Source organism: Pelodiscus sinensis, chromosome 2 (assembly GCF_049634645.1).
Source record: "Pelodiscus sinensis isolate JC-2024 chromosome 2, ASM4963464v1, whole genome shotgun sequence".
Classification (NCBI taxonomy): Eukaryota; Metazoa; Chordata; order Testudines; family Trionychidae; genus Pelodiscus; species Pelodiscus sinensis.
Window position 1 is genome coordinate 144927673 of NC_134712.1, and position 17627 is coordinate 144945299.

A 17627-nucleotide genomic window follows, 5' to 3' on the forward strand; every position below is an offset into this window, starting at 1 on the left:
GGAGCAGCTGGGGCGCTGCCGGTTGGTCCTGCAGCGCCGCTCTGGGCGCTACTGGACCAACCTGGCAGCACCCCAGCTGCTCTGCCCCAGGCGTCCCCAAGTCAGCCACTGCTGAAACTGACCAGCGCTGACTACAGGAAGCCAGAGGCAGAGTTGCTCTGCCCCGAGCTTCCTGGAATCAGCCGCTGATCAGTTTCAGCAGCAGGTGACTTGGGGACGCCTGGGGTTCTTAAGTTGAATCTGTATGTAAGTCGGAACTGGCGTCCAGATTCAGCCTGTTGAAACTGATCAGCGGCTGATTCCAGGAAGCCTGGGGCAGAGCAACTCTGCCTCGGGCTTCCTGTAGTCAGCTACTGGTCAGTTTCAGCAGCGGCTGAATCTGGACGCCAGTTCCGACTTACATACAGATTCAACTTAAGAACAAACCTACAGTCCCTATCTTGTACGTAACCCGGGGACTGCCTGTATTAGTATGAGAAATAGCCATTGTGGCATTTGTAATTTATTGACTCCCGAATTGACATAAATGGTTAGAATATAATATTTATAAAGGGCTGTTAATGATAGTTAATGTATGCAGTTAACACCAAAGCAATTTAGATATAAAAATAGATGCAATTAATCACAGTTTTAATCACCCTGTTAAACAATAATAGAATGCCAGTTTAAATTGGTATTCTCAATATTTTTGGATATTTTGTACATTTTCAAATACTGCTTTCAATTATAACAGATAATACAAAAATGCAATGCTTGCTTTATATTATTTTTATTAAAAATATTTGCACTGTAGAAAGAAACAAAAGAAATGGTATTTTTCAGTTGACCTCATACAAGTCCATCCAGTCCTACTTCTTGTTTGTCTTAATGATTGGGGGAACAAGTATTTTTTCATTTGTGAGATGATGATGTCACCTGAAAGTGAGAACAGCTATTTGCATGGCACTGTGGGAGCTAGTGTTGCACGGTTTTTATGTGCCAGATATGCTAAACATTCATGCCCTTTCATGCTCCAATTTATAAGCTCTAAAATGTTACACTGTTTTTGTTTGGAGTGCGGTTATGAACCAAAAAAAATCTATATTTATAAATTGCACTTTCATGATAAATCTCAGAGGGGTAGTCGTGTTAATCTGTATCTGTCAAAACAAGGTGTCTTATGGTACCTTAAAGACTAACTAATGCCCAAATAAATCAGTTAGTTTTGAAGGTGTCACAGGACTCCTCATTGTTTCATGACAGAGATTCCACTGCAGTACTTGATGGAGATCCCCAGCCACTGTGGCCCCGCTTCTGCCCCACCTAGCCGAAGCTTCTCAGGGATGGAGCTGTATGGCTGCCCTGCTTCTGTCCTGCCTGGGGCTTCCCAGGGATGGGGCTCCGCAACTGCCCCATGGCTGCTGCACTGGGATGGGGCTTCGCAGGAACAGGGCTCGCTGGTCCCTCTGATGCCCTGCCTGGCTGGGGCTCACCCATCTGATGGTGGGGCGCCCCTCCGCTGGACTCTGACTGGCTTGCATTCCCGGGCACCAGTGCCATCTGGTCCAGCAACATCCGTGGTCCTGGTGGATCACAAATGTTGCCAGACCAGAGAGTCCCAGATTTAAGAGGTTCAATCTATAGTCTGTCCCCACATTGTTGCCTCCTAATACTTTCACTAGACACTGGTTAAGCATGAGATTTAATCTCTCTTCCAAAACTTTTTCATATTAGCTATTACATATAATTTGTTTTTAATTTTAGACATCTCCTATCCAAACTATGGCCAAATGTGATTTAGTTTAGTATTAGACATCTCCTATCCAAACTATGGCCAAATGTGATTTAGTTTAGTATTGACCTTTTTGTGCATACTTTGTACAACTCTCAATTTTGTACATGGCATCTAATACTGCAGTGATGGTTATAACAGTAGTTACTAGAGTGAATGAAAACTGATTTTCCATATCGATTAAAATAGCTTTAATTATGAAAAGGGATATTAATCTGAAGGCTATAGTGGGGTTTTTCCTGTTTTGAGTACAAATAATTTTGTCTTTTCTTTTTTCCTATTTCTTTTTAAACTAATTGTATTTGTTGCAGTCTAACATCATTGGTTGGCTACGAAAAGCACTGGAGACAGATAAAAAAGACTGGATAAAAGAAACTGAACCAGAAGCAGATCAAGATGGGTACTATCAGACTACACTCCCAGCTATTGTTTTTCAGGTATGAGTTAATCTTAAAAAAAGTCTGAAGAAAAAAAAAAGGAAAAAATGAGGCAGGGAGAAAAATAAGGAAACTGGGAAACTCTTGAAATTCAGATTCTTTATGTCAATATACATTGGTTTGGTTTTATTTTCTCATATGAGATGCTTATTTAGAGGAGTGACAGTCTCTTGAGCTGGAAGAATGCACATTCAGAATATTTGTAACACTTTCATGTTTCTCTCCTAAGAATGTAAAACTATCCAGAAACATCAGTGAATCCATCATGATTTTCTTCAGCTTTTTTCTGCTGTACTGATGGTATTTTGCCTGCTACCTACCTCCTTTTCAGTACAATATTATTAAATGTTAACAATATTTTAAGAACTGACTGAAGATTCACTTATTATCCTTAGACAATACTGAGTAAGAGCATCCATCTTTCCTATTTTTGCCTTGAATTTTTGTTCAATTGAAATCTATGAAAAATTTAAAGCAGTGGTCTCCAACCTTTTTACTACCAAGAACACTTTTTAAATGGCAGGGCAAGTCAAGATCTACCCCATCCCTTCTCCAAGATCCCACCACTTCCTTGAAGCCCTGCGCTCTCCACTTCTTTCCTCTCTATCACTTGCTGTCCCCAGCTCTTACTCTTACTGGATTGAGACAGGTGGTGCGGGCCTTGGGGTGGGAATAAGGGACTTGGTTGTGGGTACAGGTGAGAGGTGCAAGCTCTGGGAGGGAATTTGGGTGCAGGAGGAGGTGGAGAAGGGGATGCTGGCTCGGGAAGGGGGCTCCAGGCTGGAGAGTGTTGGGGTCAGGTGAAGGGTTGGGTGCTGAGCAGTCCACAGACATGTGGATGGTGCAGGAGTTTGGGGATGTGAGGGACTCAGGGCAGAGGGTGCAGGTGTGTTATGATGCTGCAGCCAGATGTATGCTGTAGCCATTGGGAAGTCTGGCCAGGGGGCAAGGTGCTGGTGGGTGTCTGGCCAGGGGCCATGGTGCTGGTGGGGGTCTGGCCAGAGGAGAGGGAGCAGGAGCAGCTCAGCTGGTACCTGGGGGGTCTCCAGGGACAAGGATCTCTGGGGCAGGATCTGCAGGCAGTGCTGGAAGAAGTGCAGATGAGGCTCCTTTAAGAAATCCAGCTACTCCAGATCCTGCACCACCATCTTAACTTCCTCCTCCTCCTTCCCCTCCACCTTCCCAGAGCATGGGGAAGGAAGGAAAGACAAGAAAGCATGTGGGCAGGGAAGGAGTACGCGTTTTCTTGTCTTCCCTTCCTTCCCTTGCTTGTCTTCCCTTCTTTTCCTCCGGATCTGGCGCCGAGCCACGGGACTTCCATATGCCGCAAGAAGCCAGAGCTAGCTCTATTTTTGCAGGAGGTTGTAGTGCCAGCGCAGGCTCCTCGTTGGGAGTGGGGAGGATCTGGGAGGGCTGGGAATACTGCCTCGCAATCAACTGGCAGTGCCCCCGCAATCAATCGGCTGGTTGGTGACTATGGATCTAAAGAATGTTATGTAAGGGTAAGAATGAAATAGAATGTTAAAAAGATTGTGCCAGGGTTCACACAGAAATGTTCTTGCACTCTACAAAATTAGAGGTGACCTTTAAAAGGTTTGGGTATGTGTTAAAGGTTAGGACATGGAAAGTGTCTCCTTCTTTCCGCTTTGGTCCACCAAAACAAACAAACAAAAAAGATGCTGTTCTTTTTACTGCTTGTTTTGATTTTTTTTTAACATTAGAAAGTCAAGTTTTATCAGTTGTAGAATAGTATAATTCAGTGTTTCTCAACCAGTGGTAGGAGTACCCTTAAGAGTACTCGAGAGAAGTGTGGGGGGTATATCAACACAACTGAAATTTGGAGAAAACTAAATTTTTGTTTGTTTTGTAGCGCTTTATTATTTTTGTACTTTTTACACCCAAAAATTTCATTGCCCGCCTGGATACGATTAAGTTGTTTAAACAAATGTGTTGCAATGGTAGAAAAAATGTTTGTGTCTGAAAACTGTAGGCCCTGGGGGGTATTTATAATTTTTTTTGAAAACGGGGTACTTTATTAAAAAAAGATTGAGAAACACTGATATAATTGACTGGCAAACTAGTGGGTTTCTTACCTCAGTGGTATCAAGGAAGTAAAACCTGAATGAAAAAAGAAATTGTTCTTATTCAGGCAGTTAAACATGTGTTAGCATAAAAATGGCAACCTCCCCCCACTTTTAAACTAAGAGCCTATTTATTTTAGAGAAACTTCCATTGAAGGAATTACTCTTATAATTGACTTCTATTTAAATTCTTAATGTGGATGTTTCTACACTTGTGGAAAACTGCCCATGTCACTTACTTCAGGAAGCTACTGAAGAAATCACACTGGTAAACTGCATCAGTATTAGAGATCTACACCAGGACAGCTACATCAGTGAAAATTTCCTGTGGTATCTAGGACCTAAAACACTTGTAAGAAAAGCTCACTCTCTTTGAAGGATCCAAAACCAGCACTCATTAAATGCTTCTTCAGTTAAGAGCTCCCACTATTTCACATGTGAACCGTCAAAGAAATCAGCAAAAATTAGGGAAATTTCTGACATTTTTAATAGTAAAAAAGTAGAAAAACCTCTCTTTTTTTTTTTTCTGGGGTAGAGAGCCTTTTAAACGATCTTTTTAAACTATAAAAAGTAAAGTCACAAGCCCACTTTTTTTTAATTTTTCAGGTTATCTTTAAAAGTGGTTGGAAAATATCTAAAGGGAACAAAAGAGATTATTTTCCCAGTTTCTTTTCCTTGTCTCCATGACCTCATCCATACTGCTTTAATCAAATTGATTCTCACTTGTACTACTACCAGTTCTCATTATAGGTTCTGAGCATGGATAGGAGACAAATAGTTAAAATGCTCACAATTGCTCTACATTAGCACTGTAACCATTACTAGCATCAGTGGAGCAGCCCCACTACTAATGCAACAATGAAAGACTTTCAGAAACGTGGCAGCATAAAGATAACCTGTACATTCTCTCAGGTTTTAATCTATTTCCCTTCTTGTTTTCAGCTGAATGTCTTCTTTCGATTCTCTTTCCCCACATTTGTAGAGCATTGTCAGCTTGTGCCAGTTTTGAGCATTGTACAGTGTTAGTGTTTCAGAACAAGATGCATCCCTGATGTCAAGCTATCTCCTGCACTTGCAGGAATAGGTAGAAATAAAGGTTGTCAATTTTCTTCAGAAAAAAAGCCACAAGCATATATTCAAGTAAATTCTGTTCTATTTAGGGATGTGAACGAGTAGTTGAGTAGATGATTAACTGATAAGCCTCGGTTTATTGGTTAATCTTCTCGACAGTTCGCATTTCCCCTCCCCCTTGCTGCCTCTGAATCAGAGGCAGCAAAGGGAGAGGGAGCAGGAGCCGATGCTGGGGGAAATGGGAGGATGCCACAAAGCAGCCTCTGCCTGCAGCAGGCCCTGACTTGCCTCGGGCAGAGGCTGCTGCTGGAGCAGCCTCTGTTCATGGCCAGCCCCGGCTTCCATGAACAGAGGCCACTTTGTGGCAGCCTCTCCTGCCCTCTTGCCCCCAGCAGCCTCTGTCGACGGGGAGCTCGGATTCCCCACGGACAGGGGCTGCCTCTGTATCAGAAACAGCAGCACAGGGTGGCAGGGGGCTCCCCAGGAATGGGGCTGGATTGTGCTGGCTGCCAGTCCTGCCCCCAGGGACTATAGAATAGTCAACTAACCACTAAAAATTCATGTGTTTACTTGACTGTTATGTTACCCACTATCTAACATCCCTAATTCCATTACAAGGCGATTAATGATTAATCTTTTTAATTGTTCAATAGCCTCAGTAGAAATGCTTCAGGAGCTGCCTTAAAAACATTGGTCCACAATGAAAAGCCAGTTAGCATTGATTTGGAGATGGAAGGAGTGGTGCTTTCATCCTTAAAAAAATCTGACTGCCTCTCAGTACCATTTAAAAAAAATCAGACATGTGGATGCCTGACAAGAATTTATCTATTAAATTAATGGCTAGTTCTGTTCTTTGGATTAACCAGGAGGAGAAATTGTGCGGTTTTAATTTAAAAGAAATCCTGGGGATCTCCCACTAGTTTACGTCTCCAAATAGCATTTTGTAGGGAATCCTGCCACATTAGTGTCACTATTTCCAGCTATTAGTCTATTTTTCTAACTAAGCTATTTCTTGCTTTAGATGTTTGAACAGAATCTTCAGGTGGCTGCTCAGATAAGTGAAGATTTGAAAACAAAGGTACTGCTTCTCTGTCTTCAGCAAATGAGTTCGTTTCTCACAAGGTAAAATAAAAAGTGCTCTACAGTCTCTTAATCCTCCCTTCTCTCTGTACCATGCTCCCACCTCTACTTCTTTATACACAGGGCTGGATTAAGGCATGGGCTAGCCGGGCAGCTGCCCGGGGTGCCAACCTATGGGGGGGTGCCTGGCTCCCAGATCGCAGGCTGCAGGAGCTCCCAGCGGCCACCCTGCAGCGGCTGCCCGGGGCGGGGGCCGTGTTAACCCCCGCAGCACCGGCCAGCAGCTCCTTTCCCCCCGCAGTCGCAGGGTCCTGCACGGCCAGGCTCAGCCTGCCCCAGGTGGCCCCAGGCTGCACGCCAGCGGCGGTAGCAGGGCTGGGCTGAGCCGGGCACGTGCGTCCTGCTGCCGCTGGCTCTGTGCGCCCTCCCCCATGCGCCGGGCGGGGGCAGGGCCACAGCCGTGCATGCACCCTCTCTCATGTGTGGGGGCAGAGCCATGCATGCACCCTCCCCCATGCGCAGGGCGGGGCCGGGGCCGCACATGCGCCCTCCCCCACGCCCTGGTGCGGGGGCAGGGCTACGCAAGCGCCCTCCCCCAACCTGAGGCGCATTTATCCTGTCTACCCGGGGCGCTGGAATGGCTTGGTCCGGCCCTGTTTATACAGTACATGCTTTCCCATCGCCTAGTCCCCATCCTCTCCCAGATATGCTACCTGTTCCTTTTTCTTCTGGCTATATTACCTTGCTGACTTTTTTCCTTCCCACTCCCCTTGGACTCTTGTTCTGTTGGTGAGCAGCAGCTCCAATCCCATTGGTGGTCAAGTTTTTGAGATCTGCTGGTTCTAAATAGAAGTGGCTAAGCAGGCACATCCTTCTTGTACGCAGCTGATTTTTACACTGGGGAGTTATTTTGGTGGTCAAGTTTTTGAGATCTGCTGGTTCTAAATAGAAGTGGCTAAGCAGGCACATCCTTCTTGTACGCAGCTGATTTTTACACTGGGGAGTTATTTTGAAATAACTCCCGTTATTTCAAAATAGCAAGGTGAGCATCCATACTACTAAACTTGTTATTTCAAAATAATGGGCTTATTTCAAAATAATAATTCCTCCTTATGAAGAGGAATAAGTTTATTTTGAAATAACCTGGTAGCATAGACATAGCCCTAGAGACCTATGGAATCAGTTGGAAACAGAGGTGATCCAATACTATGTGACCAACCAGCTTGACACAAATTATCAGTACATGTTCATGCTATAAGTGGGTATTTGGCTTAGAGTTGTGTAGTTTTTCATCTGTTTAATGCCATGTTTTGGGTTTTCCATAGGTACAAAGAAGAGGCCCAGTTTTATAAAGAGGAGCACCTAAAAAATCGTCAGTATCCTCAGTGCTATGTTCAATATATGATTGCAGTAATCAACAACTGTCAGACCTTTAAGTAAGTTTGCACATTTATATAGTATTGTAAAAAAAATCAGTATTTTTTTATTCATCTCAATTTATAATACATATAAAAAACAAAATTGAGAGCCCCTCTTGGAGGATGCCTTTCTAGCTGTTCCTTCTTTTTTATACAAAGGGAACTTCAACTCAGATATTTCAGCCGAATGCAGAGGGAGAAAGGCAGATATCAAATCATTTAAGTGAAATGAAATTGGCCACTAAGCAAAAGCAGCTCAAGCTAATCAAGCTGTGTACATTCAAAATAAAACCACCAACTAAGACTTTGCACATCTTTTGAAAGAAATATAATTTTTGTTTTGCACTTCTGATCCTGGGCATGAGAATTTAAAGACATCTTTATCAATTAGCTTTAGTCACTGGCTTCTGCCACTGGCATTCTAGCTGTTTTGTCTTAAACTTGAAGGGCTCGTCTACACTGGCCCCTTTTCCGGAAGGGGCATGTAAATTTCACCTATCGTAGTAGGGAAATGCGCGGGGGATTTAAATATCCCCCGCGGCATTTAAATAAAAATGTCCGCCGCTTTTTTCCGGCTTTTAAAAAAGCCGGAAAAGAGCGTCTACACTGGCCCCGATCCTCCGGAAAAAGCGCCCTTTTCCGGAGGCTCTTATTCCTACTTCAAAGTACTTATTCCTATACTTCAAAGTAGGAACAAGAGCCTCCGGAAAAGGGCGCTTTTTCCGGAGGATCGGGGCCAGTCTAGATGCTCTTTTCCGGCTTTTTTAAAAGCCGGAAAAAAGCGGCGGACATTTTTATTTAAATGCCGCGGGGGATATTTAAATCCCCCGCGCATTTCCCTACTACGATAGGTGAAATTTACATGCCCCTTCCGGAAAAGGGGCCAGTGTAGACGTAGCCGAACTGTTATAACTCATCTGTAAGCCATTGTGACCTGTATAGGCAAAGCTGGAGAAAAGGATGTGTACAGACCATTGTAGTGACTGAGGATAAATTATTATCATACAGTCTTACCACATGCTTGATAGGTTGATCTGGAAGAGAGACAAGATAATTCCTCATGATATTTAGTAGTACTCTCGACTTGTTACATTTTGAAGACCATCAAATCCTATTTCTTGTTCTGACAGGTTCCCCATCACAAAATGCAGAAGATAAAGGTCCATGAGGAGGGTCTAATTTTCACCTTTCTAATCTCCAGTTTTGGACCAAATATTACATCAAAAGAGCCACCAATTATATGTAACCATCTGTAATAGGCCTATGGTTGTCAGTGCCAGGAAAATCTGAAATGATTCTAAGAATTCTTTGTAGATTTTTTTCAAGTCACTGAGCACTGTCAGCCTTGCATTTTCTGAAAATGCTGTAGTGAGGAATTTTATTAGAACACACAAGGATTTTGTAGTATAGGAGGGAAGTTACAACTTTATCTCCAGCCTGGGATTTGTCCCAAAGATGAAAGATAAATATCCTATATTCAGTTCAGTTTTGGGGTAGGAGACCTTCGACTTCTCAGAGTGGATGCAAAAAGCATTATTATGTTTCTTCCCTATCAATTCCCCTTTTATTCCTGCTATACTATGTACCAGCCCAGTGCAAACTGTTCCCAAATTAGCCCAGCTACAATGAGATTTCAATAATATACACAAAAAATGAGCCATTCTCCTTAATTAAATCATGCATAGTTGGCATATTATCCACCAGTCTTGCATTTCACAGCATGAATCTAAGACTGGAATCACTTCTGACAAACCAACTTCTTGAGAACTGACTCTAGTAAAAAAAATTAGAAAATAGAGGGTCTAAATGTTGGTGCCAATACCATATTTTGTTTGCTTGATATCCCACCTGTCTATTACTTCAGAGCTCAAGGAACTCAAACACTCAGAACCAGTTCTTTGGCCCTCCAGGCCTCTATCTGTAGAAGAGTATCACACATACACAGTGGCTAAGCTGGCCATTAAAGGGACATAGCTGGGTGCTGGAATAATGACCTCCAGGGCAAACTACAAAGACCATCATCCTCCCAAAACAATACTGCCCAATGTCATTCATGCATATACACGAGTTCACAAATGCAATTTAATAACAATGAAAAACAGTGTACTAGTCTATACATGTCAGACTGGATGCTGAAAAATCTTATTGTTTATCACAGAGAATCTATAATCAGTTTGAAAAGGAAATACTTGAAAAATGAAATGGAAGAGGGATTGTCAAGCAGCCATGCAAACATGGATGTAATTTTAGATACCATTGCCAAGGAAGGATGCTCTAGCCTGCTAGATGAAGTCTTCATGGATTTAGAGGTTGGAACTTTTTTCCTCCAAAAAGAGCCTTTTTATTATGATATTCGGGAATAAGGTAGTTAATTAATAATCTATCTTGGCTGCTTGAGTGGTTTTTGTATTGCATGTTAGCAATATGTCAACAACCTCACCAGTGCAGGGTATAAATATGTGTAGTATGTTATGTAAAAATACAGATTTGTGTATACTTCACACAAATGATTTGAGGAGACAGTGTGTCTAGCATATAGATATAACATTAGAGTGTCACTAGTTGTAGGGAAAACAAAGGCTAATATATTTCATTATTTGGGAAATAACTTAAGATCACAAAGTGAGACTGTATTGAGCACATGTTGGAGAAGGAGATAAAGTTGTGTCTGCATCTTTAACTGTGGCATTTCCTAACTTTTGGTTCTGAAACATGCATCTTTAACATACTTTCTTGTATAATATTTCCCTTGGAATGTGATGGGTTTTCTTTAAATAAAAACATGGAGAATAAAAAAGAGTTGATTCCTCTAGGGCTGTGTAGCTCTGCTGCTTTGCAACAAACTGGCAATAGCACTTGTGACTTCCATATTCTCTAAGGCTACATCTACACTACAAGGTTTTTGCGCAAAACCCCGCAGAGCATCCACACCTCAAGCGCATTTTTGTGCAAGAAAATCTACAGTCAATCGAGGTGTAGGTATACCTCCTTTTTGAGGTGTAGGTATACCTCTTTCTATGAGGCATAACTCCTTTTTGCACTACAGCTTTTGTGCAAAAAGGCATTTGTGGATGCTCTACGGGGTTTGTTGTGCAAAAAGAGCCTATCTGAAAAAGCATAGGTGCTCTGATGGCCATTCTCTTGCGCAAAAGTGCATCGCAAAAGCGATGTGCTTTGAGGTGTCAACGTTCTTTTGCGCGCCGCAAAAGACTTCTTGCACAAAAACCCGGCAGTGTAGACATAGCCTAAGTGTTTTGACCACAAGCTGTACCCATGCATCATGGAAGGCTTACGTAATTTTTTTTTTTTTTTTATAAACCTTAGGAGCTGTTCAAGCAGGCCTTTTTTATTAATGAACTCCTTCCATACTAGCAATTGCCCATAGAATTCCCCAGGCATGCCCCTTCTCACAATTTTTTGACTCCCTATGTGAACACTCACAGTATTCGTATGAGAGAGAATAATTCTTTAGAAGATACTGTATTTTATTAGTGAGGAAAATGATGAATCAAGACTTCAGAGGCAAAAGATAGTAAGTGGGTAGAGGTAGTCGGGAAAGAATCACTGATTTTGGTGTGGACAGAGGAGGAATTTGTAGTAGTAAATCATGGCTCATTCAGGAGAGGACAAATAATACTGAAGTATAAAAATGATTAAAAGGTACAGTTATCTTGGGCTGATAATTTTTGTTCTTTTCATCTCTGTGTTTATTTAGAGCACAATACCACAGTTACCTTATCCATAGTAAATGCCTTAAAACTGTCAGTAGATTATCACAAAGCAAACACTATAATCAGTAGTTAGCTGCTTACTATAGTTTAAGCTAACATTGCAATAGTATACTTTTTACTGCCAGTATAATTTATTTGCATATGTATTTACTTCTTTCATATGAAGGACTTAGAAATGGTCTACATTTATGGAATAAACTTTGTTACCTGTTGTTGTTCTGAATTTAATTTTAAGATCTGATGGAAGTGTGGGGATAAGCATCATTCAAAAATGTTCTGATTAGTTTTCATTGTTGTTTTCAGCCGCATCTCAATGAGCTGATGACAAAGAAGTGGCTGATTGGATCTAATGCTGTGGACACTATCTGTGTCACTGTAGAGGATTATTTCAATGATTTTGCAAGAATTAAAAAACCCTATAAAAAGGTATTTTGCTAACAATTCTCTGAGTATCAAGTCAGATTGTTTTGACTATATTGTTAATTTATGTAATTGAGAAAAAATAACAATTTGCTTATTAGTAAAAACAAAACTATAACAAAGTCTAAATCCTAATTTTCTCATGTCTCCTTTGTTAACTTAGACTCCTATTAACTCTTCCTAAGGAAGGTTAGGTCTAAAGGATTTAACCCATGACGTGAACAGGAATTTAATATTGTGAAAATCTGGACTCAGTAAAATAGTGTTATAATGAATCTATATATCTCTGTGTGTATATATTGTGTGTATATATGTATGTGTCTATAAATATACATGCAGACAGATTTTGGTCTTGATGTTAAAGTTGTGCATTTACAGTACATCCTTGGAATTGCATGTTCTGTAAATTCCAGAACCAGTATAAAGCAATCAGTCTACTTGAGGCCATACACCTCCTGCTGAGAGTGGAATTCTATAGTATAATGTCCCAATTCAGCTCCTGTTTTTTCTATATGCTGATGGATCTCTGAACTGCTGCTTGTACTGTAGCTCAAAACTACTTTTTATCTTTTACTTTTAAATATTGTGCTTGGACATTTCCCTTCAATCAATTTAATTTTAATTCAGTTGTGTGGAGTTAAAATAATTTTACCGAGTTTTCCTCCTTTATCAAAATAAAATGTCTGAAGCTGACAGAGTCAGGGTTTAGGAAAAATCACTGAACATAAAATCTGATGCATTCTCTAATAATTTGGTATGATTGGAATAAGGACCCTAATTACGTGTAGTCTATGCCTCCCTTACTTTTCAGGCTCAAGAGACTAGAAGAGACTGGTCAGAGAGTCCTTCTGATAAATGATTTTTAGCCCCAGTAAAGACAATTTTTGCATCTTAACCTTCTGTTGGACTAGGGACACCCAAATCTCACCGCTGCACAGGGCTCTAGCAGCAATTTAAAGAGCCTGGGGATTCAACCACTAGGAATGTGAATGATTAAATGGTTAACGGGTAACTTAACCCTTACTGGGATGATATTTACTGGTTAAGGTTAACCAGTAGCCTTACATCCCTACCAGCCACCATTGCTGCTGAAGTAGGAGCAGCAGGAGCCGCAGCCCAGAGTCTGAGGCCCTTTTAAATCGCTGGAACCTGAACAGCTGATCCCTTTGCCTCCCTCCCCAATCCCTTGTTGACAACTCTAGCCACCATCTCATCGTAAGAGGTTTGGGCCAACATGGCTTTTCATAACCAGCAGACCCTTACTGTCATCTGTTCTCTCAAAACCACCATCTGACGTTTCATCACTGAAGACACAGTGCACTTTACCTCCTTGTCACCAATAGTCTGGAGGACACTGAGTTTATCCATTTGTGGAAACCGTTAGTAAATGTTTAGGAGAGAATGAGTAGGGTCTGTATAAAGCTCCTCTTAAGTTGTCATTTATTTACATCATTCCATGGGAGTTTTTGAGTTTCTAAACAGTCCACATTCATCATTATTTCCACTGCCTCCACCTTAGCAGTATCTGGCCCTTCCTTTGGCACAAAGGCCTGATTCTTATCTCTGTTAATCTGATGTAAATCTAGAACAACTTTGTGCAACTCACTGGCATTATTTTGGATTTTCATCTGTGTATCTGAAACCAGATTTTGATCCAAACATTCGGCAGCTGTTTATGATGTTCCCCACTAGCAAAAGCAGCCTTTTAAAACTTACAAGAATCTTTTACTGCTGCTGCAGTCACTTGTCGTGGAAAGCTACCTTGACCAATTTGTGAAAGTAGAAGCACATTTTAAAAGTCTGATTATAATTCTGTACAGATCTGTAATTTGTTAAATTACCTGGTACAACTCTAATCTTTCTTTTCCTTAGAAAATGACTATTGAGGCCCATCGTAGAGTGGTTGTGGAATACATCAGGGCTATTATGTTAAAACGTATATCTTTCAAGAATGCAGAAGAGAGAAAAGAAGGTGCAGAAAGAATGATCAAAGAAGCAGACCAGTTCAGATTTCTATTTAAAAAGTTAGCAGCTGTAAGTATTTTACCCTCCAATTATGTTCTATTTATCTATTAATAAAGGATTGGAAATGCACAATTAAAATAAATTAAAGATATATAAAGGCATTTAATTCTGGGTTAAAGCATGATATGCAAAGTGTTCAAATGTGGCAATTGGTCTGAAGAGACTTCTTTTCTATTTTCTGTTTTAAGTTTTCTTGGGCATTGTTGCATCCTTTCTGGAATTCTGAGCATGAATTTAAGCTGTATTGTTGAACTTCTTAGCTGAATGCAGTTGTGCACAAGCTTACCATATATTATGGCTGAGGTATTATGTTTTATTGGACCAACTTCTGTTGGTGAAAGATACAAGCTTTCAAGCTTACACAGAGGTCCTTGTCAGGTCTGGGATAGGTACTCAGAGTTCACAGCTGGGATGGAGAAGGAGGTCACATATGATGCTAGAGACCATTCAGAGTGAAGTGGGCATTTAATACCTGCACAGTCATAGGACAAAGAAGGATCAGTGGGTTACAGTTTATAATAATGAACCATAAATCCAGTGTCTTCATTAAGCCCAGGATTTTTGTAGCCAGCAAATATGAATTTCAGATCCCAAACTCATCTTTTGAAGGTGTTGTGCAGGTTTGAGTATGAGGACTGACAGGTCAACTATGGTGTTGTTGTTTTGTGAAAGTGTTTGCCCCTGAACGACTGGGTGTTTCTATCATTAATCACTTTTCTGTGTGAGTAGATTCAAGAACCTTGTGATAGTTTGGTTTCATTCACATAGTTGTAATTAGGGCACTTAGTGGATTTATGACTCATTACAACAACCTGTAGTCCACTAATCCTACATTGTCCTGTGGTGGGCATTTAACACTTGAATGGTTTCTTGCAACATATTGACTCCTTATCCATTCCACATTGCAGTTAGCTGTAACACTCTGAGGCAAGATCTACATTAATGAAATTCAGTGTTGATAAATGCAAAGTAATGCACATTGAAAAAACATTATTCCAATTATATACTTAAAATAATGGGGTCTAAATTAGCTGTTGCCACTCAAGAAAGACATCTTGGAGTCATTGGGGATAGTTCTCTGAAAACATCCAATCAATGTGCAGCAGTAGTCAAAAAAGTGAACAGAATTTTGGAAATCATTAAGAATGAGATTGATATTTTCTGACTTACTATCTTATTGGCTCTTGTAGGTTGGCAGAGTCATCCCTTTGCATTGGCATCTGAGGGGACCCATGCCTCCCTACAATTTGCATCTGCCAGAGCCTTCTTAGATCAGAAAAAGAGTAGGGGGAAGGGGGAATTAACAACACACAAGAGGGGCTCATCCCTCAAGGTGGGTGGTCTGTACATAATTTGGACTGTGGCTGGTGACCAGGACAAAGTGCAGCTATCTATTCACCTAGTCTTTAAGCAGGGTGGGTGGCCACCAGTTAAGGTTCAGGCCTGCAATCTGGCGAAGCTGCGGTAGGCTATGTCCCCAGCCTTTAAGCAGGGCAAGTCAATCAGCAGTTAGGGCTGTAGTCTTTAATCGGGAAGAGCTGCAATAGTATGTTTTCCCCAGCCTTTAAGCAGGGAGAGCAACCAGCAGCTAGTTTTCTGGTTCTTGGGACACCTGGCATGGCCACTATTAGATGATTCTGGGCTAGATGGACCTTTGGTCTGACTCAGTCTGGCTGTTTTTATGGACTATGTTTTTTGTTGTTCAATTTATAGGGATCAGGAGAGGACACCGAAGGACTTTGTGACATCATTGTAGCCATTGCAGAAGTTATCAAGCTGACTGATCCTTCATTGCTTTATCTGGAAGTCTCAACATTAGTTAGTAAATACCCAGACATCAGGTAATACCATTCATACTTCTTAGCTTTTGAGTTTTACCAGTATTGATTATTTTAAGATTAATCCTAGGTTACAGAGAGTAGTCTTGTGTGGGGTATATATATCCTTTATTGGTTTTTTTTCGATTGTATGGTTTAATCAACTTTTTTGTAAGATCATATAATAAAATGCTAATAATTTAACACCTGTGATAGTGGTGTGGATGGGTATGTACTTTGGCATATGAAAGGACATATTTTGGGAATATAGAACAAATGTATACAACTGAATCTCTTTAACCCAGCAACTCTGTGCAACAGGGTTTGTTGGATTAATGATTGTGACAGGCCAGGAAAGGAGCGGGATGAGGGCAGGACACTTACCAGGAACTCTGTGTCCCCCATCGCTATGGGAGCAGTGGGTAAAAACCTCCAGCAGAATATGTCGCTGGGCTGCTGCTCCCTCATCAGGGGGAGAGGAGAAGCAGCAGTATACAGAGCCACATCCACCTGAGCCTGCCAGGATCCTGAGTTAGACACACCCAGAATACAAAGGTTATAGTGTATTACACAACACCCATATCATAGTTTCGAAGTGAGAATTCTTCATGAAGAGACTGAAAAGTTAACCTGTGAGCACAATTTTTGAATGCCTGGAAGTCTGACTAAGTACCAAGGTATTCTGGCACTGAATGAAAAGATGTTGGCGGGGAGAGGGGACACTAGAAGATTTGTGATCTAACATATTTTGTCAAGGAAAATGTGACAAGTGCTTCATTACTTGTACTGACATTTCTGGTTTGTACTTTTGTTTGGCAGAGATGACCACATTGCGGCTTTGCTGACAGTAAGAGGAGATGCCAGCAGGGACATGAAACAGACCATCATTGAAACTCTGGACCAAGGTTCAAGCCAACCAAATCCTAACTATGTGCCAATTTTTAAAGAAATCACCGTTCCTACACTAAGTGTGCCAAAACTTCTTAAGTAACTGTGATAAGCTTGAGTTCATGTGTCAGTTTTGGTATGGGGTCAACATATTTGAATGTTATAAGGCAAATTTGGCAATGTCACTTTAAAGGACACCTAATACAATGTTACTTACTAGATATACGTTTTTTAAAATGTTTGGTGCTGACAGCTGTAATGAAGATCCTGGAAATAACCAGCTGTAGAAATCAATAGCATGGCTGCTTGAAGAATTAAATTTTCTGATGGCCAGAGTACTTTGTACTGACTATTGATGTGTTACAGCCATAGGCACCATCAACAAATATATTTTCTCACAATTACTTAACCTACTACTTTGTGTATTTACTTTGATGTAAAATTATTTCAGAAAATTTAATTATGAAATTCAAAAATGGCTTAATAAAATGACTGAACTAGCTAGTATATAATTTGGTTCTAGGGTGAATAAATGAAAGAATTTAATACCTAAGGTACAGTAATATTTTTTCATCCATTTGACTTCCACGGAGTGTATATTAAGCACTGCCAGATGCTAAATTAAATAAAATGTTATAGCTTAAACACTATGTTCTTTGAACCTATATAGATTCACTTCCTTTTAAGTCCTGTAACTATGAAGGTTTAAATGCCAAAAAAGGGATTAATAATTCAGTACTCCAGGTGAATTCTGTGCCAAAAAAGGAAGGAAAACAAAATATTGCCCTGTGGCAGGAACTGGCTGGCTCATCCTGCTTGACTGGTTTATGCTTCTGGCAGCTGGCAATAGCTCTATGGCTAGCTGAACAGACTGGCCTGTCACCTTTT

General features: G+C 40.9%; 1 protein-coding gene across 2 annotated transcripts in view; it reads left to right on the plus strand.

Annotated features, from left to right (window-relative positions):
- The window catches only part of EXOC3 (exocyst complex component 3), a 39293-nt gene extending 21904 nt beyond the window's left edge, over nucleotides 1-17389 (plus strand). For both annotated transcript variants that reach the window (XM_075921541.1, XM_025179715.2), the window contains exons 6-13: nucleotides 2083-2208; nucleotides 6382-6482; nucleotides 7766-7876; nucleotides 10017-10167; nucleotides 11893-12015; nucleotides 13882-14043; nucleotides 15748-15875; nucleotides 16671-17389. In XM_075921541.1, the coding sequence (XP_075777656.1) occupies nucleotides 2083-2208; nucleotides 6382-6482; nucleotides 7766-7876; nucleotides 10017-10167; nucleotides 11893-12015; nucleotides 13882-14043; nucleotides 15748-15875; nucleotides 16671-16842 (1074 nt within the window). In that variant the 3' untranslated portion in view covers nucleotides 16843-17389. The remainder of the gene's footprint in view (nucleotides 1-2082; nucleotides 2209-6381; nucleotides 6483-7765; nucleotides 7877-10016; nucleotides 10168-11892; nucleotides 12016-13881; nucleotides 14044-15747; nucleotides 15876-16670) is intronic.
- The last annotated feature ends 238 nt before the right edge of the window (nucleotides 17390-17627 follow it).